Source organism: Eurytemora carolleeae, unplaced genomic scaffold (assembly GCF_000591075.1).
Source record: "Eurytemora carolleeae unplaced genomic scaffold, Eaff_2.0 scaffold459, whole genome shotgun sequence".
NCBI classification, from domain to species: domain Eukaryota; kingdom Metazoa; phylum Arthropoda; class Copepoda; order Calanoida; family Temoridae; genus Eurytemora; species Eurytemora carolleeae.
Window position 1 is genome coordinate 138,814 of NW_019396361.1, and position 24,534 is coordinate 163,347.

At 30.9% G+C, this 24,534-nt stretch overlaps 1 protein-coding gene across 1 annotated transcript; it reads right to left on the reverse strand.

Moving 5' to 3' along the window:
* Positions 1–109: 109 nt before the first annotated feature.
* On the reverse strand, positions 110–23,030 carry LOC111701725 (uncharacterized). Its single transcript, XM_023473133.1, has 33 exons — positions 22,889–23,030; positions 21,350–21,518; positions 19,671–19,875; positions 18,998–19,138; positions 17,278–17,345; positions 11,828–12,008; positions 11,148–11,665; positions 10,237–10,399; positions 9,882–9,982; positions 9,759–9,821; positions 9,384–9,470; positions 9,182–9,323; positions 8,873–9,082; positions 8,685–8,806; positions 8,202–8,315; positions 7,895–8,076; positions 7,691–7,838; positions 7,318–7,388; positions 7,159–7,244; positions 6,764–6,952; positions 6,501–6,702; positions 6,324–6,447; positions 5,687–5,809; positions 3,189–5,420; positions 3,025–3,123; positions 1,982–2,959; positions 1,806–1,932; positions 1,305–1,747; positions 1,168–1,242; positions 843–957; positions 729–774; positions 251–440; positions 110–150 (listed from the first exon to the last, which is right to left on the reverse strand). The coding sequence occupies exons 3-33, from the start codon at positions 19,811–19,813 to the stop codon at positions 110–112; spliced, it is 7,524 nt and encodes a 2,507-aa protein (XP_023328901.1). The 5' UTR covers positions 19,814–19,875; positions 21,350–21,518; positions 22,889–23,030.
* Between the last annotated feature and the right edge of the window lie 1,504 nt (positions 23,031–24,534).

A 24,534-nucleotide genomic window follows, 5' to 3' on the forward strand; every position in this document is an offset into this window, starting at 1 on the left:
CGTATAGAGCAGATGGCATGTAGAGCAAACCTTATTATCTCAAGAGTTAAAGAGCAATTGGTTAGTAGAGCAAATAGAACTAGTGCAAATGGCCATAGATCAAATGGAATTAGAGCAAATATCTTAGTGCTGTGAAATGATGATGCCAATCTTAAAACAGAAGGTTAATTTGTTGAAGGTGTTCAAAGAGTCCCTTTTATCTTATCTTTGTTAAACATAATTTTTGTAGAATTTCCTCTGAAAATACTACCTGTTGGACACCATGGATGATAAATATCCTGAGTAGTGCAATTATAGTACTCAACATCCTTGTATATAAATGGAAATATGCATTGATATCCATCTTGTGCTATACACAATTCATGTTCACAGAGAGCATGTTCTTTATCTTTACCAGTTAGCTTTAGGGAAAGTCCAGTTTTAGTAAGTGTATCACATTTCTATAAACAAAATCATAAACATATAAATAAATTTTTAGCCCACATAAATTAATTATGATTTTTAAGGGTTACCCATGGTAAAGTTTTTAAGACAATAGCACAAAACAAAACATTGGGGTTCATGACTTTTAATCGATCTTGAGCAAAACAAATAATAGAAAAACCTTGATAATAAACTGGAAATAGATTTATTAATATATCATTTTATTTGCATGTATGAGCTTGTGCCCCCCACCCCTTAACAAAAATAAATTTAAAAAACTCTTTACTAATTGCATTGTGACTCACCTTGTCAACACAAGTATTTTTCCCAGAACCATTAACCCAGACAAATCTAGTTTTACAATTATGTTGACAATTAATTATACTAAGAACTTTTAAAAAAGACAAATAACAACTTACTTAGTATCATCTAGGACTTTGTCTAAGAAATCCAGATCAAATTCTGGAAGTGTTGCTTGAGATGCAATAAATGAAGAATTTATACATTGTTGAATTGATCCAAATGCAGCAACATCTATGATAAATTCATGCTTTTCATGATTTGATCTGTTAAATGAGGTGCAAAAATTTTTTATTTAGTGGTCAGTAAAGAAATGAAAAGAGAAGATTGTTAATTGATCTAGAATCATGACTTAATATGTAAATTGAATTCAAAACTAATAAACTTTAATTTGATGCAGTAAATTTTTTAATTTAGACAAGAAAATTTGTTTCCCTATTATACCTTCAGAAACAGAGAAACATGCTGTACCATTGGATGTTGAGAAGTGACTGTAAAATCCACCAGGACATGCTGGTTCTAGATTAAAAATTATGCTTTGCTATTTCAAGAAATAATATTCTTCTAAGACTAAAACTTACTTTGCCACAAACAATAGTATTCATGTGTTTCATTACACTGAACTCCTTTTAAATTATATCCATTATTATTATCCAGGATAACACACTCTTCAACATCAAAAATAAAGAAATCATTATCTAATTTACTGACATCAAGCTCAGTATGATCTGTAAACTCTATAACACCATCCGTTTTATTCATGCCAAGCAATATACTGCCACCATCATCAAATTGTGAATATAATTTGATAAATTCATACAATCCTTGGCTTTTTACTGGTAATACAATACTTTCAATTCCAGAACAGTGGAGTTTACTCTCTGTCAATGTTCTGGGTGTATTTACTTTGAGCAGACACATGTTCTTATATCTAAAATAGCTTTTTGGGCACTCTTGAATACGCTGTTGTGGAGTAGAGCAGAAAAAATGCTTGTCTTTGCTACAATCGTCATTGCGAACTTTCCTAAATAAACATTTTAATCATTGGATATATATGGTGACATATTAAAAATTGATATTACATATTATCTAAATATTGCATGGAAGCACAGTAATGGTTGGTGTTCTCTACAGGGCCTCCAGCAATCCAATTAATATTCTCCACTTTAGAACCTTCACTATCTATCCATGTTTTTCCAGCAGGATCAGCTAAATATTACAAGATAAAAATGAATTATTATTATTAAAATGAATTTACCTGACGTTGAGTCTAATCCAATCCAAATATCAGATATGTTGGACTGTTGCGCAAACATGAAGAGAATCTCCTGTAGCTGAAAATTATGTGGAAAAGCAAGTTTGAGTGGTGAAGTCTGATTTAAACAGGTCAGCTCAGCCATTGAGTAGTTTGTTGGATTGGTGGATAACTGATAGCAAGACTCTTTTAATGGAAAGAATCCTGTGGGACAAAGCTCTGATTGTGGATAATCTTTTTCTAGATTACAGGTTTTCATTATATGGTGAATCTGTGCTGAAGAGAGGTATTTTGGAAATATCTGAAAACATGACATTTTTCCATGGAAATTGTTTTGCCCAATTTTTCCACCAGTTTTTTCAGATCCAATTGTCAAGAAATTCTTAGATTCCCATATTGGCTTGTCAGTATCAGAAAATTGTATAGTTTTAGATATTTCATTGATATACACTTTCCCCTCAAAACTCTTTATAGTTATTGCCAAGAAAGTCCAGATTTCTTCTGGAATTTTCAAGAGAGTCTGTTGGGTTATACAAGAAATTTTACACATTTTGATTTTCAGATATTTTGAGGTTATGAAAATAGTTAAAATGTTTGTTGTATTTGTCTTTCTAAAATCAGCAAGTACTGTGTCACCATCAGATATTTTATTTGCTTTCATCCACATGGAAATAGTAGTTCCAGATATTAAGTTTATTTCTTGATCTATTTTAACATCTATAAAGGAACCATTTGCACCCAGGAAATAAGCAGAACTGCTTAATCTGTTGTGTGGAATCATTTGTTTATAATAATTGATCAAATAGTTGGTTTGATTTTCTTTGGGTGTGTTGTCTAATGGGAGAACTAATGTAGGTTGTGGAATATTTCTTATTTTTTCCGTATTTGCAGTTTGTTGAGTTTGACAAATGTATGGATGAAGCGATAAACAATCTAACCAAGAAAATATGTTTTCTTTGATTCCCAAGCAATTTCCTGAACCTAAAATATACCAAATATCATTTTGAATCAAAGTAATCAATTTGCAATCAATTTATTCTAAATACCTAAGTTAATGGGAATGTATTCATCAAATAGGTTTTGGTTGAATTCAGAAGTAGTGAATGAATTATCTTCCGAGATATTGAATATACTTCTGTGGTATCCTAAAATATACCAAATATTGATTTAAATCAAAGTAATCAATTTGCAATCAATTTATTCTATATACCTGTGTCTATGGGAATATGTTCATCTGTTGGAAATAGGTTTTGGTTGAATTCAGAAGTAGTGAATGGATTGTCTTCTGAGATATCGAATATACTTCTTCGGTATCCTGTCCAAACATGTGTGTCTTCTCCTACATTGTAGTTTATAAAAGCTTGAATGAAGTTGACATGGAGCATATGCTGTGGTTCAGCTAAATGTCCACCAGTATCCATACAATGCATGAGAGCATTGGTAAATATATTTGAATTATTTACAAACTTGTAGCATTCCTCTTGGAACAAAGTGTACCCATCAGGACACATCCAATCATTTTCTTCTTCACAAACAAACCCCTTAAGACTTTCTAGTTCAGAAAAGTTTTCTGAAAATATTGTAACGACTCCCTTTTTAACATATCCAGCAGTATTGTTTGCTCCAAAGTTACATTTCGTTAGAGCAAGGCCTTTTGAGTTAATTGCTGTCACTGAGTTATCATCAGATTTACTTATTCTCCTCATGTTATAATATTGAAAATCTCCAGAAAAATACCCAATCCATTGCTCATTGTCAGCTGTTGGGAACAACTCCCAAATATCTTGAGTAAGATTCTTGACCTCTTGACAGTTAGAAACACTGACTAATCTTGAATTCTCCAGAGCACAAGACAGCATTGATTTTACATTGGACACACCTTGTAGACTACTACTTGATGCTATAAGACACTTGTTTGATCTTTGACCCCACCTGTACCCTGGCCTACATTTAGATTCACAAATATATGGTTTTGAAATTTTCTTGTGGTCTGCTTTCCATTTATATTCTTCTTTGACATTCATAGTCAATCCATACTCATCTGTACATTGCAAGCTAAGACATCCAGTGTTCAAAGTGTTGTTAGTCCAGTTCTCTGTAATATTTTGTTCATTAGAAACCCAAGTCCACATATTTTTTATGACAGTTCCTCCGATCCAGAAATCCGTAATTTTATCTGTTGTGATGTTAAAGTAATACTTCGATAAACTGATATTATGAATGTATTGATTAAGGTCCATGTGAAACATTACATTGTGTATAGAGATGAGGTTTCCCCCTTCCAAGGTACATTTTGCAGTGGCACCCTTGAATGTTTCAGAAATAGGAGAAACTCTTACACAAGTTATTCCAACCTTTTCATAGCTCTCAGGACACTCAGTATTCTTTGAAATAAGATAATCTGTACAGAAACCCAGTTCTTGTCCTTCCATATATGTTCTGTTAGGATTAATTAATGTTGGGCACCAATATTCATTTCTTGATTGATAAAGGCAGGATTCCTTCCAAACCCCATTGTATATAAATGGAATAATGCATTCTTTCCCCGACCCAGTGCCATTGTATGCAATTTTTCTTTCATCCATACAGAGACCCCATTTATTTTCCTGAACAACCTTTTGATCATCTACTGCTGTTGCACACCAAGGTCCCTTCACATCATCATATACACAAGAAGTTTGAAGTTGACTATCAACTGATTCTCTGAATGGAAACACACATGCTTCACCAGGATCACTACCACCCTTTGTAACAAAATGATTAGCTTCACAAATGTATCCTAACTGGGCCTGGTTACCAGATAAACCATCATAGTAGTTTTCACAATTTGCCAAAGCTAATTTTCCTTTCTTGTCCAGCATAATGCATTTATCTTCATTATTAGAATTTAGGCTATTTCCTTCAGCATTCATTATTGATTCTAACATGTATGCTCTACTTCTATCAAGATAAACGATCAGAGAAGTATTTGTACTTGCTGTTTTTGCTCCAAGAGCAATAAATGATTCTTTATTCCTATACTTGAAATGAGATTGATTTGGTTGCAAATGTTCAAATTCACTTAAAAGTAGGCTTTTAAAAGATTTAATATCTCTTGGCTGGTACAATCTCGCCCCTTCTTTTATACATTGTTCTTCAGCTTGCTCTGTTGAAATCCATGAATCATGATCTGTCTGTGCTGATATCCTGAGACAAGTTGTGTCATGTTTAAAGAAACCAACTGGACAATTTTGTATGTTGCAGCTGCTGGAACAGGTTCCTTTGGTATTCACATTTTCAATATGATTTCTAACAATGTCTGTTTTAAGACTGCACCAAGGTTCAGTACTATCAATGGTTATGCAGGAATCATACATTCTTCCCTTATATTTAAAAGGGAAGGAACAGGGTATTGACTGAGTAGTAATACACTCTTTGTATTGACAGACACCTCTCAGATTACCTTCATTATTCAAACAGTTAGTCATTTGGAGTTCTTGACCAACTTTAAGACAATTCTGATTGGTGGTTGTTTGATGAGTTAATCCTAATTTACTCTCAAACTCAAGAGATGAAAAGGTTTGATTTGAAAAGTGAGAAATATACATTTGTTTTCCATTAATTGTAGATTTTCTCCAACCTATAAGTTATGGGAAATGGTTATAACATGCTACAATTTTCTACTACACTTGTTTTATAATTGTCTTGTCTTGTATACATTGTATGTACCTAGGAAAGCTTCAAGATTAGGTCGTGATATTTGAGATTTAAACCAAGCTACCAGGCTGTTCACTTCTTCTTGTGTTGTAGGAACAAATAAACTCATTCCGTCTTTTGCACAATAGGCCTCTCCTTCAGAGAGTAAAGGTTTATTATTTTTATAACTGTTTGTAATTAGTTACAAAGGAATTGAGTCTTTAATTGCCACAAACCTTATTTTTTTACCCCTTTATCTTTGCAAACCAATGTCATGGATTATATGATAGATTAAATGATTTAAGTTCAAAATATCAAAGGTTTACTTCAACTGGCTGTAATGATACAGATACTAGAAAAATTGAGTTGTAGCAAAGACTGAATCCTTTTATGAAAACAAACTTTCAAGTTCTTCTTCAAAATTTAAGGCAAAAGCTTGATTAATTATGAAAAGAATTGAGTGTTTGCCACAAACTCTGATTTAAAGCACATTATTTTAGACCTTTAATATTTCAAGCTATGATTTAAGTCAGATCAAATAATCCAAGTTTGAAATATCAAAGGTTTGAACCATTAGGTGGAAAAGATATAGGAATTGTATTTTTAGTTTTTAGTGTCAAAAACTCAGTTCCTTTGAACTTGAACTATCGTCATCATATATAATTTTAACCTGAATGTACATCAGCAAATAAATTGTTTCCTCCAACTACATTTCCAACTTTAAGACAAGTTCTACCCAAACCTGGAACCCAGGTGTATCCTGAAGGACAGTTTGGTCCAACCGTACAAAAATACTGAGAAAAATTTTATTAAATACAGAGTTATGCGTCTTTACAGCATACTTTACCTTATATTCTTCATTACAAGAGACAATTTTAGGTATAAAACCATTCTTACTGTCTGCAATCATGCAGTTTCCTGTTTCTTCAATATCTTCTAAATTTAGTTCTGTATCTTCTAGTTTCCTACCATCAGTCTTTATCCATACTCCATTTGTTCTTTTTATGCCAATCCAATATGATCCAATATTTTGCTCGATGGCATAAACACTGTACAATCATGTATTGATAATCATTAAAACAAAAGTAATAATTAAAAAAAATAATTCACCTTAAGATTGAGTTTTGGTAGAAATCTACGGGGGGTTGAACAAATCCTGAGTGGTTTAAACAGGACACCTCTGCTTGGTTGAAAGATGAAGCACTTGTTGCCAGTTTTAAACATTGTTTACCTAAGCCAATATTTTTCTCTTCAGTAGGACATGCCAAGTCCGAAAAACCACCTCTCTTACTAATCTCCCTAAAATAGACATAAAAAATATTAAGTTTTTCAAATAATATAATTTATTATTTCACCCCAGAATTCAGTTTCTTTTAAAACGCATTTGCCAACACAAAAGTATGTAAGAGAAAAAGAGAAAAAATATGTTTAAGAGGTCAAATTGTGTTTCAAAGTCATAAGTTCTCTGGGAAACAGGACTGAACTGTTAAATTTGTTTGATTTACCATTTAAAATGCTGTATGTTGCACAATGAATTATATGAAGGAGTTCTATGACAAGCCCACACTATTTCCCCAGTCTGGTATTGTACCTAAAGTTTTCAATACTATTAAAAATTTGAGAATTTTTCTTTTCCATGTTTACAATTGAATAAATAGACTAACCTCTTCTTTGCTTGAATATATTCTTATAACCTTTCCATGATCATTTAGCACTCTTGTTGTACAGTTCATATCTAATATATTATAAACAAAAAATTGATAAGGGTGGTCAAAAGTATGTAAACAAACTAGAATATGTATTTTTTAGGTTTTTAGTCCAAAAACTTGTATTAGATGGTAATGAGGATGGTCAAGGATTTCCTTAATTAACATTGTTTTTTAAAATTAATGTAAAATTCTGAAGACAGATATGGGAAACTGTTATCTGTTATCACTTAAACTTATCATTATTTTAACATTTTTAGATCAAACAGAGTAAAAGAATTACTAAAAGACATAGCTCTATTTAAAATTGTATGCATTAATAAAATATTACCAGCTAGACATATATCAAGCATTGGATTTTCTTTTGAAATCGAAACTTCTTCCATTGTTACATTCAGCAAGTTGGATTTAATATGAACAGAACCAATGTTTATTGCTGTAAGAATAGTCACAAGCTTCAGATGATTGTTAATGTAAACCTTAGATATTACAAAGTTAAGAAGTATTCCTGAATAATCTTGATTAATTCTAATACCTGATAATTTTCATTAGGGCATGTGATGTATATATCCAAAAGTTTTTGTTCAAAAAGCTCAGTTGAGTTGAAATATTCTTCATATGAAGAGTTCTCATAGTAAATTTTCAAATATGTCAGTCCAACCGTAATGTTCAGCTCATACTTTTCAGCAGAATTTGACATAAAAGTCAAATTTAACACTAAAAAAAATTGTTCTGTTCAATGTATTATGAATTAAGAAAATCATTAGTAATAAGTTAGATATAATACAATTAAGATTACTTGTCTATTATCTCAAAACTATAAAAATGGTTGAAATTAATACCTGCAGCCTCATTTTTTATCTCATTTAGGAAAGATCCAGTAAATCTTAATCCTCCCAGCGGACAAACATAGCCTTGTACATCAATACTCCTTTGGTAATCTTTCAATGCAGAATCTGTAAATGTTATTTTCACATACAGTTAAATCTTTAAACTGTGAAATAAGAAATTTTACTGAAAATGAAGCCCAGCAAATTTGCGGAGTAATTTCACTTAATTAATTAATTTTCAAGATACTGGTAAAACTATTTGCTTTATAACAACAACAATATGCATATTTTGAAGGCTATTTTTACAAAATAAGCTTCACATTTTCTTTAACTGATTCTCAAAAACGACCTAAGATCTCAAGAAAGTTGCTGAATATATATTTTTGACAACCAATCATAGTTACTTAGATTAATATATTTAGCTCTACATTATCTACAATTGAAATTTATTTTAATTTTTTATATCAAACAAGAAATCAGATTTTTCATATTTACATTTTGTTTTCAGTTGTCCATAAGAAAGGAACCCAGAAGGTACCAACTCTGATGCCATTTTGCCAAATAACTCTAAGTTCATTTCAAAAATAGGTGCTGAATTTTCCATTTTAATCCTCAATCTATACAAAAAAAATAGAAAATAGTGAGAAAATTTGCTAAAAACCTTTCTACTTTGGAATGCTTACCTGTTAATTACAATTGGCTGGTCCAATAACCGCTTCATTGAATATTTCTCGCCATTTCTTAACTCAATATTTGTGATAGACATCCATAATTTTGATGAGGTTTCCAAAATTAAATTTCTAACAAGCATTTGATTGTTCAGAATAATGTGAACAGAATCAATCATTACCATTTGATCAAGGAATATTTCAAACCAAGTCTCATGAGAACCCCTTAAATAATATATAAAGTTTAAAAAGCTAGAATTTTCTAAAGTAATGCTTGTATTAAAGGTTGGTTTTTACCTTTATTTTTCAAAATATAAGACCTACTTTGTGCATTGAATTGTCAAGGGTATTCCTGGATATATATCAGAAATAGAATTAGTTTTATCTATGCTCTCAACTTCATCTCCTATGATCTTGTATTTAAGTCCACCATCTTTAAACAAGTTTAAGTTTCCTTGTTTTTCATCTAAACAGAATCAATAAAAACTACATTAATATTATGAAACTTTAGATAATAATATATTACCAATGGGTTTTACACAAATTCCTCTAGCTTTTCTATTAATGTCTACAGTTAATTTCCTGTTTAAGAGTAACAAAACACCGTTGACACCTATTAACATAATTAAATTATCTTGTTATTTAGATAAAAAATTCAAAACTATACTTTTGATAAAATAGCACAAAAGATTAAAAGACAACATTACAGTTAAAGGTAATGCAAAAATACATGACTTTTTGACAAATTTTTTCTGAAAAGAAGATGTTGACATTTTTTTTAAATCCACTAAATGGTCAAATTTTTATTAGAAAAGAGAAAACAAAAACCTTGTGGATAAAAATTCAAAATTCCTCAATTTATTTTAACAATATTTTGAGTATGACCATGTTTTTAGCATACCAACTGTAAAGTCTTTAACAGGATCTTCTTCTTGATCAAAATCGTTCCATTCACCAGAGGAGTCTGTAATGTAAATCAGAATTTTATCATTATTTCTATATAATAAAATATATGTAAACTTACAATAAGTCGGATAGGAGCCAGGCTCCCTTGAAAAGTCAAAAAACTCCAATTCATCATTGGAGAATTTGCTTCTAACTCCCACAAGATGTTCTTCCTCAATTCTAGATAGAAAATTCCAAATGACATGGTGCATTTAATAATTATTTCTATCTGACAGTAAGTTAGAATTAGTAACTTTACAATTGCACTGTATTACTCTTTGTTGCTTGTCTTCATCTTGACATTTTAAGAGAAATTTTTAATTTTTTTCCAGATACTGGAGAAAGTTTTAACATTTAAAAAAAAGGACTACAAATCCTTTTATAGGCTTTAAGGCTTAGAAATGAAGTGTGCAAGTTGCTTTCGAGATTCTTACTTGAAAATATCTTGTATCATTTCCATATCTCCAACTTTTCTTGGAGCCCATAATGAAGCCCCTAGCTGGTTGCATTTTGCCTGGTGCAGCCAATAGTACTCTTTGATGACACTCTTGTAGGTAAAACAGCTTGAATCATATCTTTTAAATCCTTCCTCACATTCTGTAAAATAGGATATTTTTAAGGTAAAATTACTTAAAGTAGATTAATCAATAAAGATTATTTTAAACAATTGAAAAATTTAAATATCCTGCAAGTAGGGTTGTTAATCATTTTCTGTTCAGTTTTATTATCATTTAAAAAAACCATTGTTTTGTTTTCAGAAAAAATGATCATTTTTAAGAACGACACACTACGATGGTTTTTAAAACTGCTTAATGAGATAAGTATGGATGCCCTTCAGGGCAGTTTCCTCTCTCCTTCCTCTTTGTTAAAGATTGTTAGTTGTCATTATCGATTGTTAACAACCGATAATGAAGGGACATCTTTAATGATCCTTAACAAAGGGAGGTTGTTAATGATCATTAACAAAACAGCAAGCTTAATATTTGCAAAATGATAGGTTTTTAAACGACCGTTTTTGTCATTGTTTTCATAACTAAACGATCGTTTAAAAAAAAGAAAGAAAAGTTAACATTCCTACTTGCAAGGTTCCATTTCTTTAAAACAAAGATTTAATAACACAGTAAAATATTAGTTCTTTAAATATTTTGATATCTGGCTGGAAGGAGCGCTTAAAGTGTTAAACTGCCCCATATACAGAATATTTATTCTCACCCCTCAAAGTAACTATTCAATGATTACCTGCCACATAAACAGAATATCTATCCATACATCCACTATTTACTATTTACCTGCCACATATACAGAATATCTATCCACGCCTCAACAGTAACTATTCAGTGTTTACCTGTCACATATACAGAATATCTATCCACACCTCCACAGTAACTATGTGGATGGGATTCACAGGTGATGTTGCATTGAGCAGATGGAACTAGAGAACCAGACTTAAAAAGTTGATAATATGAATCATCTGAGTGACAGTAGCAATCTGTTTCTTGTAAAAGTACAAATCTTTTGGATTGGTTATTGCAGAGCACTAAACAGTCAAGATGAGAAAAAGTTTGACTAAGCTCTGGGATAAGATCAGAACTGCTGAATGATAAGAAGCATCCAATATAGACAGGACGGTCCACTATAATCTTTGGGGGGGATATCAGAATTAAACCATTTTTTTTTGTTTCTGCTTCAATGGATATATTTTGTTCTGGGTATATAGCTAGATCCAGAATTGGAATGATAAGAGCATAGCTTTCTGATTTCTTGGCTTTGTTTATTATTATACTGGCATTGTGTTCACCAACCCGGCCTGTGACAGTCAGTGAGCCTTGAGGGTCATTATCATTGTCATTTAATTTCATAAACCTAAATAATTAGAAGGTGTTAATAGGATTTCTCTGCTCTAAGATATTAGTATACTTTTGAGAAGGTTTTTTGATTCTACAAAGATTTATGTTATAAATCAATTTTATTCAGTAAAAATTACTATACACTTTAGAACATACATATGAAAAATACATTCTTTACCTTATCCAAGTTTTCAAATATGCCTTTGGTCTAAATGAATCAAGATATTCTTGGGTTAAATCCAAATCTGCCAGGTACAATTTAGAGGAAAATACAAAAGTATGACCATATGATTGTCTACTACAATTAACAGCATACTCAGTTTTTTCTCCTTCCACTTGACCTCCAAGGCCTGCCAAATCTGCAATATAAAAATATATCATTATCTGTTGAGATGTGTTTTGACATTTTTTATATAAATTTTCTAATTTCAATGTTTACAGTTTTGACCTCACACTGCCCTGTGTGAACCTAAACCCTTTTTTACTATCTTAGGTCCCTATCAGCTGAATCAAATGGCAGGATCTTGTATCATTGTGTCCAGTCCAGTCCAGTCATCATAAAATGAAAATAATTTAGTGTTTCCTGGGAGTATACAAGGTCTGTAAGAGAGCAACATGTTTGAATATATTTTCCTTTATTTGTCTATGCTTGCACCTTCAATAAAATCAAATACAAATTCAGAAGAAGTTGAATTTACTTAATTTGAAATCAGCTCTTCCTAAAATTTACGAAATCTGAAAACCTCATGGTAAAATAAACAAAATAGCAATAATAGAAAGAGTGTATCATCATGCCTTGATAGATTTGAAATCTGGTTAAGGTGCATCGAATGCTAAAACCATCTAGACAGCACAAAATTTTTCCTGATCAACTTCGGCTAATTTCAAGTACAGTACTGACTTTTAAGGAGCCAGAGCAAGCTGTCAGTACACAAAGAGTACCTGGTCCATTGCTCTTAATGTTTTTTGAAAGATTTAAAAATAAAAGATAATATCGAGCTCAAGATTGCTTGTGATTTCATCATAGAACATGAGATAGTCATTAAATATTTTGATATCTAATATTTCTTCAATATTTCAGTTTTCTAAGCTTTTTTTTGCTGTTAATTCAAGCTAGCTGGCTACAGTCTCAGTAAATTTGAATATGCACAACATTTGCAAAATTTTCAAAACCTTGGTGTATATTAAAGGAAAGATGAAAATGTGAAAATTCTCTAATTGTATTTAAAAAAAATTGTGCAAAATATTCAACAAAACTTAAAGGTCACAGATAATTTTTAGGAATGATGTCAGTATTTCAAGGGTTTAATGTTAACACTATTGCTGGGTAGGGAGGTTTCTTAAGACCTAAAAACAGATTACAAAATTTTACCAAATTTGCATACAAAATTGTTTATGATGCATAGGGTAGGCTGGAGCCTGGAGGAGAGACTTTAAAACGTAGAAACAAGAAACAAGAAGAAAGAAGAAAATTGAACAAGAAAAATTGGTTTAAATACCCCTCCTTAGACAAGCAGCCCCCCCCCCCCCCCCCCCCCGATTTACGTAAAAGTTTGTTAATTAGATCGACCCCATCACCACTTCAAACACTATACATATTAACTAAACAGTTTGTTTTTAATCTTCATGACAGAAACAATCTCAAGGAATATTTGCAAATTATCTTTTTTCCATCTCATGATCTTAGTTTTTTTTCCCAGTTGTCCATTTGACAGCCCATTTAAAAAAAATTTAAATAAATTTTTTTGTTCGTTTATTTTCTTGTGGTTTTTATCATCGATTTTGATGGTTATTACATCGTTAGAATTGACAATTGCAAGAAAAATCTGTCTGTTAGAGAGCCACTGAACTCTGTACAATTAATCCCTGGGGGTTATATAATTCAGAATTAAAAAGTTGAAGTAGTGTAGAATTTAGGTTTAGATAACCTAAAGTGGCACATTGCCTTTGAGGTCTTTGTTTTATTAGGCATGAAATATTTGACTTTCCTGAACAGTTACTAAATTGAATTTAATCTTAAAAAATATTTGAAGTTAGGAAGAAATGTAGGATTTAAAATGAAATTTAATTTTTTTCATAAAAGTTGAAAAGATAACTTAACAATTTTCAAACTGTAGCAAACATTTTTTTATGAGTGGTTCAGTATTACTATTTTAAGAGTAAAAACAAGAATGTTTAATAGATTTAGTGTGAACTCTTGTGGCAGAATTATGAACTACATTCAGTTCGGTTCATCAGGAATGTTGTCTAGAAAATTCCATTAATTTAAAAAAGTTACAAATAGAAATTCTTACTACTCAGAATAAAAATGAATAGAAAAAATTAATGCAAAGCAAAAAAAAATATTCATTTGAGATGATTTAAAAATTCTTAAATTTTACTATACAGAATTCAATGCCAAAAACCCTGTGTACTCAATGATACCAAGTGAACTCAGTGAACTAGAAGGGTGAATTATTGAACAATGTTAATTGTATACACATCACAAGCCACAGCCATCTAGGCTAGATTACTATGTCCGCCCCCTAGGTTTAGTACATCACCATCACTGAAATTAATAGTCATCTATTAACGTTTAAAGTCGAAAAAAACTTAATTTTTCAGTTGCATGCATAGATTTGGCTCAGTGTTTAATGCAAATGCAAATGCAATGGCTTCTTCTTGTGTTTATAAACAAAACTATACCTCTGGTAAACTGTATTCTTTTTCTATAGCTCCAGGATAAGTTCTCAACAAATTTGAATCAAAGTTTCTTATTATATAGATTAACCAAATCATATTCCATATTTCATAAACTTATTACTTAATTTCCTGTTCCTGTACCAGTACAATTGAATTTAAAAGTAGATGTAAACAACCCTTTCTGGAGCAAATAAAATGTATTTACCCCTGAAGTTTTGGAGAAGGCTTCGATGTAAAAATAAAACTTTGTTAAAACTTTGATAAAGATAAAAAACTAAACTCTGTACACTTTGTAGACTACATGATGTACACTGTACTCTTTACTCTACGTACACTACATGCTGTACACTGTACTCTACACACTGTACACTGTACTCTGTAGACTACATTGCTTAAACATTGATTGATTTATTGATAGATCATGTTATATAATTTTAAGTAATCAAATAAATTATTTTGAATCTCAAAATCAAACTAAGAACATTCCCATGAGTCTCCTGAATTCCCCAATAAAAATTTGATGTAAATCAGTCCAGGGGTTCTTGAGTTTTGATCGGATAAGTAAATAGATAAATAGAGATTACAAACTTTGAAAAATTCGTGACACACCGGCATACAAAGCAATTGCCAGAATTATGCACTTCATTATATTGTATTGATTGTCATGCCTAAAGTTTTCAATGAATCAGGCTGAAACATTCAGAGGACCCTTTCCTTAACCAGACCTAGACCATTCTCAAGTTAAGAGTGTGATTATATTTCTTCGCAGTGGGAAAATGTAGATAGTTGAAACTTAGTATTGATAATTAGATAAGACACTTAATATGGATTGTAAACACAGGATTGTATACTGCAGTACATTCTAGTTTAGTTGTTTGTTTATGTTGATAAAAGTATGACCAAATTTTGCATTGTGAAAAAGTGCACAAACAATTCTTCTTGTAAAAGTGTGAGTTTTTTCAAAATACCAAAACATTGTGCATGGCTAGACAGTTTAAAGTTGGGAGACTCCACCATATATCCCTCAAGTTGTATTGGCTCAAACCATTTTAAAGAAGGAGATATTAGTCAGGGGAAAAACCAAAGTTGAAGAAAAATGTAACACCATTGCTCTCAACTTTAGGTGAGTATAAAAATTGAATTTACTGTATTGTTTAATTTATAATGTTTTTATATTTAACATAATTTTAAAAAAAGAAGTCGCAATTAAAGATGCGTGCACATCGTTTTTTTCAGTTCATTTGTTTATCATTTGTTTTCTACCCATTCAGTGTTTTTTTTTCAGTACTTGCAGTAAAAGTATGAATTTGATTGTTCACAGAATAACAGGGGCGCAACTAAGGGAGAGTTGAAGAGAAGAAAGAAAAAAATGTTTAAAATAAGAATGTTATTCAAGTTTTAAGCTAAAAGCATGCCCATAGAAACTTAATATTTTTGACAGAACTTTTAGCTAATAAATTGAAAACCTACAAATTTGTAAATTGTCAAATGTTTGCAGTCAACATCCTCAAATTGTGATGTACACAACCGACCACTCTATTAATTAATTGATAGGGAGGTCGGTTGTGTATATCTGAGGTTAGCTTTACCTCTTCGTTTTATCACTCAATGGTTAATAGTACAGAGTTAAGTGTACAGCATGTAGTGTACATAGTGTACAGAGTACAGTGTTCAGCATGTAGTGTGCGTTTCTTTAGATAAAGAAAAAAAATATGTCATCCTGTCTTGTGAATATGTTTGCATGGTCTACTATTCACCCTTGGAATCTGTTCTTTTGGTTGAACCAGAGATTTTCATTTGTTTTTCAGTGCAAAATAGATTTTGGCGGAGAAACATCTACAATTTTTTCGAACAAATTGTTTAAAAACTATTTTTTTTACAAATCTAGCGATTTAAAAAAAAACAATAGTTTTTTTAACAAAAGATTTTATTGAACAATCGCTTGCAATGAAAAGATGATAGAAATAGATGAAAAATGAATGTTAATTTTGAGAATGAAATAAATAAATTTTTTTTTGAACGATAGGAAAAAGTGGTTTGTTCATGAAAAATGAACAACTGAAATGAAAAAAAGGTGAACGCGCCCATCTCTGGAGATGGATCATTTTCACTTTATAAAAAAAAAATCTTTTTTGACCATTTTGTTTTGATAACAATTTAGAAAAAGCGAAAAACAAAACAGTTGAAAAAAGCCGCTGTTTTAGTTATAATTTGTTGTTTCATTAACTAAAGTAGGTAGTTTTTAACTTTTGACGATTTTTATAAGTATTAATGGTTTTTAAGGACCCTTATTGACCAAAAACAACAACCCTTCATAATAATGATTGTATATTTGTTGACGACATCCCTTCCTCAACAATCTTACTTTACGAATAGATTATTGTAACACCAATCATGTTGTTGACAGAAATTATTATTCCCTACCATATCCAATAACAAACCAAATCAAATCAGACTTTTTTCTATCTATGTCCTATACTTCCAGGATTCAAATTCATGATACAGACTAAAATAAGTCTCAAATAAAGGGCTCAAAACATTCAGGTCATTTCTCTTGATAAAAAAACCTTGTGAGACGAAATTCATATAAACTTTTCTTAATGAAAAAAAAATGAAATGAAATGTCAAAACACTCACACTTATTAGTAATATTTTTTCAAAAACTATCGCATCATCATTTAATTTTGAAAAGCAATTTTTCGCGTAAGTTTGATCGAAATTCACGCAAATTTTTTCTCGGAATAGAATTTAAATGTTGAATTTGCACACGTTTTTTTTTCTTTTTCCAGGAATGACAAAAATGCAGAATTTTGAGCCAAGTAAAAAGTTTGCTCTCAAAATGCAGAACTAACACAACAATTGTCCCAAAAATTGGAACCGCTACTACCCTATGTACTGTCTTGTACTGTAAAACGGTTTAATTGTTCATCCTTTTAAAAGAAGTACCTCTTTTTTTCTCACATACGTAGCCAGCACGTGTGTTGCAGGATATATCATGCAATTCTTTGTAGTTCCTGAAAATATTCCCAGATGTGTGACACAAATTTCGGAAGAATTCGGGTAAAACTAGCTCAAGTATAGGCAACAGCTAGTGTCACGTGATCACCAACTGCCAGTCCTTGGACTTGACTTGATGGGAGAATTTGCGAAAAATGAAAAGAGGTTAAGGTTGACGTGGAATTGTATTCGATATCGATCACTTCTAAGCTTTACTTCAATCTGTTACATCTATGATTAGGGTTGGAACGTTTTCACTTTTTTTAAAAACAACGTTTCGCTGTAAAAATGATGAAGAAAAAACAAAAAGTGAATCAATCGTTTTTTTAAAAACGATCGTTTCTAGAAAAGTTTGATTTTTAAAGACAACCTTTCGTTAACGATCATTAACAACCTTAACCCTATCTCTGCTGGGGTACTTGAAAACCAGGATATACTAAATTCCATGTTTGATGTCCAAATATGACAAATGATACGTCATTGGAAAGCTCTTGTGCTCTACTTTTAGAATCTGCAAAAAAATTAGCAAATTTGGAAAAATTGAATTTTTTATCGCAAAATCCAGTTATATAGTAAAAATGTTTGCAAAAAAATTTGTCCAAAAAATGAAAAATTATACATTTTTGAAAAGCCCTTGACCATGCCATTTCAAATATGCAAAAATTTTTGCAAAATTTTAAATAACCTGATTTTTCATCAAGAAAAACTAAAAATGTGCAAATTTCCTTTGACAGGTTGTTTGCAAAAAATATGCAATTTTTTCTCGCAAAACTTGTGCAATTCGTTTCCTTATGTCAAAGGCTTTCCAAAAAGCTAAATTTTATCAAAATCTGACAAGTGGAAGTGGGTCAAAACAAAGATTTAGTTTGTTACAGGAAAAAGCAGTCATTCAGGCAGTGTGCCTGAAGACTCAGGCAGTTAGTATTAAAGTCCGGTTTTAGGCCTAAAGGGAGGGCTTTGGGTATGTAGGAAAAGTCAGAAAATTTCATCAGCCTCAGATCAATACTTTTTGAGTTATGTAAAAAAAACTACAGGGGGAGGGTAAAAAGCACACCCCCCCCCAGCAGGAATAGGGTTAAGACAAAATACATTTTTCTGTCAGAAAGCATTCAGGTTCTTTCTCTTAATAAAAAAAATATTAAAGAGAACATTCATAAACTTATCTACGCGACAAAAAAATTAAAATTACCTGTCATCAAATTAAGATTCAAGAGCTAAATTTTTTTAAAAGCAATATTTATTTGTTTAAAAAAACGATCGTTTTTTTCTTTTAAAAGTTCAAAATAAGTGGTTTATTTTCAAAAATAATAATTTTTTTTCCAAAAAAACAAAACAAAAAGATCGATTTGAAAAAGATTAACAATGAAAGTTTTTTAAAAAAAGTCCGAAAACTGGATCACAATTAAGGTCTGCATGCAAAAAATCAGAGATAAATCTCTAGTAATAAAGTCGGAAGGCTTATTTGGCCTTTAGGAAGGGGAAAATGCGGGAAAGGGGGGAAACTGGTACTGGGGAAATTATCCAGGATCTGAGTGTAATAATGCAACTCTATGAATTTATATTTGATCACCATCAAATTCAATTCAACCCAAGCCTGTGCTCCTTTTCATTTTTCAACGAACACTTTCTTTAAGTCTTAGTCTTAGTATGGAATATAAGAAACAATCACCATGCACCATAAGCAGCACAAATCTCAATCTCATTATCATTAGGTTGATTAGAATCCCATGGGAATTCGCCTCTCTTAGAGGTCAAGTCAGGGCTCTTGTAACTTGGATAAGTTTGCCAAAAAAACATGTTGGACTTATTCCTGATCGGAACTGGTCATCAGAATCATAGATTTATAGATTTAATTATAAATCTTTAGATTTCTGTGTGCTTCCCTTGCCGGAGCACAAGTCTTTTTTCTTAAACCTCTTCCTACTGATATCTTGTCTACCCAAAATACTAAAATATTCTTGCAAAAGTTCCATTATTAAACAAATAATTTTAACAAAGAATCGCTTGAAATATGATGAACTATTAAAGCCATTGACCCAGCCAATTCAAATATGCAAAAATATTTTCAAAATTTGCCAATTTAACTCTGAATTAATGAAAAACTAAAAATGTACAACTTCACTTTGAAGTCGTCCGTGAAAACAATATTAGTTGCAAAATTTGTGCAATTTGATTAGGAATATGGTTAAAATACTCTACTACTAGGAATAAAATATTCATATCAATATGATATCTGCCAGGAAAAAAGTGAGTGGCTGAGCCAAACTCTCTATACTTGACATGAGTTTCGTAAACAAATATTGGAATTATATTTTGGGAAAATCAGAATGACCAGCTCATCCCTTCTTGCTGCAGTGTAAACCCACATATTTCCTTGCGACATTGTAGTTTTTAAGAAATCGAACATAGCACTATCCTCTATAATTACTAAGCTTGATCCTCCGTGTATATAGCATTGATGGTTAGCTTCCGAACATTCACGCATATCATCTTCTTTAAACCTCAGGCATTTCTCACCCTTATAGTCTTTCCAACCTTCAGGGCATGCTAAATATTATTTAATTCAAAAGATAAAGGGAGTGACCGGCTATGTAAGGTAGTTGAACTGAGTATGCAGTGTTCTAGAAAACTGCTTTTGGATTCATTTGAGAAATATTATACTTTTTAAAGATCTGCAAATCCTGAGTTTCAGCGCAAATTCGACGTTCAAAACTCCTACTTTGGGGGTGGATACGTTTTCTGAATTAGTTTTTTTTAAATTATTAAATAACTACAGCGAAAAATAAAGTGAAAATTATACAGTAATCTAATTATATGGCTAGGAACATATTTTTCAAAAGAAATTTGTCAATAAATCAATGCTAAAATCGATTATTTTGTTTTCATTATTATATTGAATTCCTTATTTTCTTTGAATTTATTTGCAGATTTCTTCAAATTCTTCAAATGTCGTCTTTTCAACAATAATTCTAGAAAATCTGCGAACATCTTTGTGAATAATAAGAAACCAGAATATTGAGAAAATAGAAACTAATAATTTAACAAGATTACTTAATTTCGATGATAAGATTAATTTTTATTTTCCCAACATGTTCGTCTGTAGTTTATTGTAAAACTTTTTTACAATGTCGTAATTATTTAATGATTTAAAAAAACTAATTCTGAAAACGTATCCACCCCAAAAGTAGAAGATTTGAACATCGAATTTGCGCTCAAACTCAGGATTTACAAATCTTTAAACAAGTTTAATATGTCTCAAATGAATCCGAAAGAAGTTTTCCACAACACTGCATACTCAATTCAACTACCTTACATAGCCGATCACTCCCTTTAAAACAAAAAATTTTAACGTAAAGAATTTAATGAAACAATTTCAAATCCGAAGAAATCAGAACAAATCAAATTTTTTTTAAAGAAATTAGTTACAGTGTGACATAACAGTCTTTAAAATATATCTTTGTGACTTTTGATCAAACGGAGATCTTGGAAAATCAAGATATCTTCAAATTAATCATCTGTTTTACTACAGTGAAACCCTTAATAACAAATACATCGAAAGAATTCATCAAATGTCGTATTCTTCGCTTTCTAATAATGGAATGTTGCAGATATTTAGTTTTAAATTAAATGATTATATGGAACTCTTTAAAACTGTTCCCGCATATTCATGGCTATTTATTTATTTTCGCAAATACTGAAATTTAAATAATATAGTACAAAACTCATTGAAAAATTGTCAAGACGACATTTGATAAATTCTTCCGATGAATTGAGTATGTTTGAATTAATTAAATAAGACAGAATGAAATATCCATGTGTTTGAAGTAAAGGACAAATTTTCAGAATTCAAAACTTGTTAAGCCATAAAAACAACATTTTTGATTAGATTAAGAGTTCCAGGTGCCCTTGTACGTAGGGTATTATTACCATTTTTGCATGGAAGGTCACATAGAACTTTGTTTAGAGTTAGAGTCTCATTACGACCAGATTTTATTATTATTTATATTATAAAAGAGCTAACCTGATAAACCACCTTCAAAATATGTTTTATGTTTACTACCATCATAAAGCTTTACTTCACAAGTGTCAGATTTAAATGGCCAGTCATATTTTATTTTGAGGGAGTTAGCTTGAGCTTCATCACAACCAAGAACATAGGTTATAGAAGTAGCTACAGATATTTTTGTAACCTAAATTTTTTATATTCAAAGAAACCGTTCACTTATTTGGGATCTTTTCATTAAAAATGATCCAAATAAATTATCAAAAGCAATTAAGATGTATTGTTATAAGATATTATAAACTTAAACAGAAATAATAAACTTAAGAAATAATAATTCATTAAGCAAGAACTTATGTTGTTTTCAAACATTCAGTAATCAATATTTTTTCCCAACAGTGAACACAGTTTTGAAATTTTGAGCGTATCTGTGGATTTCAATTTTCAATGCTGTACATCATTCACATTTTATTTAGGAAAGAAAAATTTTACGTTCATTTTCAAAATATATTTTTTTAGAAAATGTACATTTTTTCTCCTTTTTTAGCGGACTTATTTTGAATCTTTACTTTTGCAAATGCTTTAACGAACACAAATTCTATGATAAAGGAACTGCAGTCAAACAATAAAATGAGAAACATGTCCATGAACTATTCGAACTTAAACATGCAGATACGGTTTTAAGTTAGATTCATTTTCATAACTAGGAAGACAAAGAAGAGAAAAGAAGAATCCACCAAACTAAAATGGAAGGAAAGTAATAAATTCAACCTTATTGAGTCATTCTATAACGAGCTAAACACAGGATTACACACAACGGATGAGACCTTTGTCAATTGTTTTAGTCTGTTTTCTTGCATTCAGGGATCCTTCACTAGGCCAAAACTGAAGTATTTCTGTGCTTAATCATTTAGTAAACCATCAAAATACTCAATTGAATGCAGAAACTTAAAATCAAGCTTCAAACCCTGCAAACATTTAGTCCCCGACAAACCGATGGCAAACATAAAAAGTAAAAACTTCGCCATCAACACATTAAGTCGGTAAAAATTTTCCTGGGAATCGTCATATTTTTAGAATTTTGGGTCGTCTTTATAGTCTCATCCTTTGTGAGTAACCCTGTCGGTTCTGTTTCAGATTCTTTGCGGATTAACTTTGATGTAAGAACTGAATTACTGAATTACTTATGTGCTCTATCTTGAATCATAGATGAGAGAACATTCGGTCAGATTTACAGAACGTGATCAAACATTCTATTTCCGGAATTCAAGTTTGGACTCAACAGCGGCATCAATCATTATAGATAATTCGGTCAGATTTACAGAACGTGATCAAACATTCTATTTCCGGAATTCGAGTTTGGACTCAACAGCGGCATCAATCAGGTCAGATTTACAGAACGTGATCAAACATTCTATTTCCGGAATTCGAGTTTGGACTCAACAGCGGCATCGATCATTATAGATAATTGGCAACAGGGCGGGTATTGAATATTTGCGAAAATATAGAATCAATAAATTTAATCGCGGAAATGTTCAGAATTTTGGAAAATAATCCCACCTGATGGAAGGGTAAGTGCTTGAGTCTAAGATGAGTATACTGTATACAGTACAAGTATTTATTATATAGAATATAAACCTGATGGAAAGGTAACTACTTGAGTCTAAGATGAGTATACAGTACAAGTATATATTATATAGAATATAAACCTGATGGAAAGATAAGTACTTGAGTCTAAGATGAGTATACAGTNGTTTTTAATCTGATTCAGAGCAAAAATTGAGCTAGCAATCTTATTGGAAACATGTTCAATTTGATAGTCCCAATTTAAAAATTCATCAATTTTGAGTCCAACAAATTTGAAATATTTATTTGTACAGTTAGTTCCTATTCTTTCTAGTATCTCATTTCCAATTTTTAATTTGCAGTTCTCAGGATTAAAATGCATATTTTTATTCCTAAATATCATAAACTTTGTTTTGGAAACATATTAATTAATTAATAGACAGGTCGGTTGTGTACATCTGAGCTAAGCTTCACCTCTTCGTTTTATTACTCTATGGTTGTAACCTTCAAAATAAGGAGGCTGGATAATTCTTAATGTTTGCTTATACGATTTGACTATAGATTCATTCAAAATAAAAGATTCTTTTGCTTAATATTACAATCTGGGAATATAATAAAAAAGTTTGGGGTTAACTTTTTGTTTTTTAATTTGCCATTTTTTATTACGATATTTTAATATTTTAGTTAATTTGCAAAAGTGCTGATATTTTATAATATTCATTAAATTATATCATGGTAATAATTTATACTTACCCTTATCTTTTATGAATAGCTCACTGTTAAAAAGGTTCGGAACAATTTCGATCCCTTTCTGCCTGAAAATATCAATCAACTGTATACTCCGGTTCATTTCAAGTACCGAGCAGACTTTTAATTCAAATTTACCAAGCTGTACAGTACGGTACATGTACATGTACATTGTACAGCCATTTTACTGATTTTCAGTAAAACTATTGTAAAACTATTTACAATTCATGTTCTATTGACTGGTATTACTTCTTCATTTAAACATGAAAGTTGGAAGACGACTTAAATTTCGTCTTTGATCTTTGAAAACATTTATGGCATCTATTCGTAGACCAAATTTTAGATGGAAAATTCTAGTTTCGCAAAATACCCTAGTCTTGGCATTTCAAAAAAGGGGTCCTTTCTTTCTTGTGCTCACAATAATCACTGAAGATCAATATTATTAAATTTGTTCGGATTTTGACAATTTTAGTTTTATTTTTATTAAAAATAAATTTGAATGAAATTCTCAATATCTCGTGTAATATATATGACACATGATGTCTACTCCTGTTCCATGGTGTATGTATGTTCTAACTTTTTGAGTTGAGTTGCCCAAGTTTGACTCTTTTACCGTATCCCCCCCCCCCCTAGCTGAAATAATTTCTGGGAAGAAATTAGGATAAAACATTTAAATCTTTCTCCTGGTATAAGTCGTTTACGGTGAGCACTTTACTAAAGTTCCAACTGTGCATAATTTATTCATTTTATTAAATGTCGGTCATTCTTTTCTGATAGGTCATATACAATTTCTAAATAAATTGTGATCTTTTTAGTCTAGAATTTATTATACGTCAAAGACAGTCAAGAGAAGGTCGTCAGCGTATACAATGGTATTCTATACTCTTTGTGTT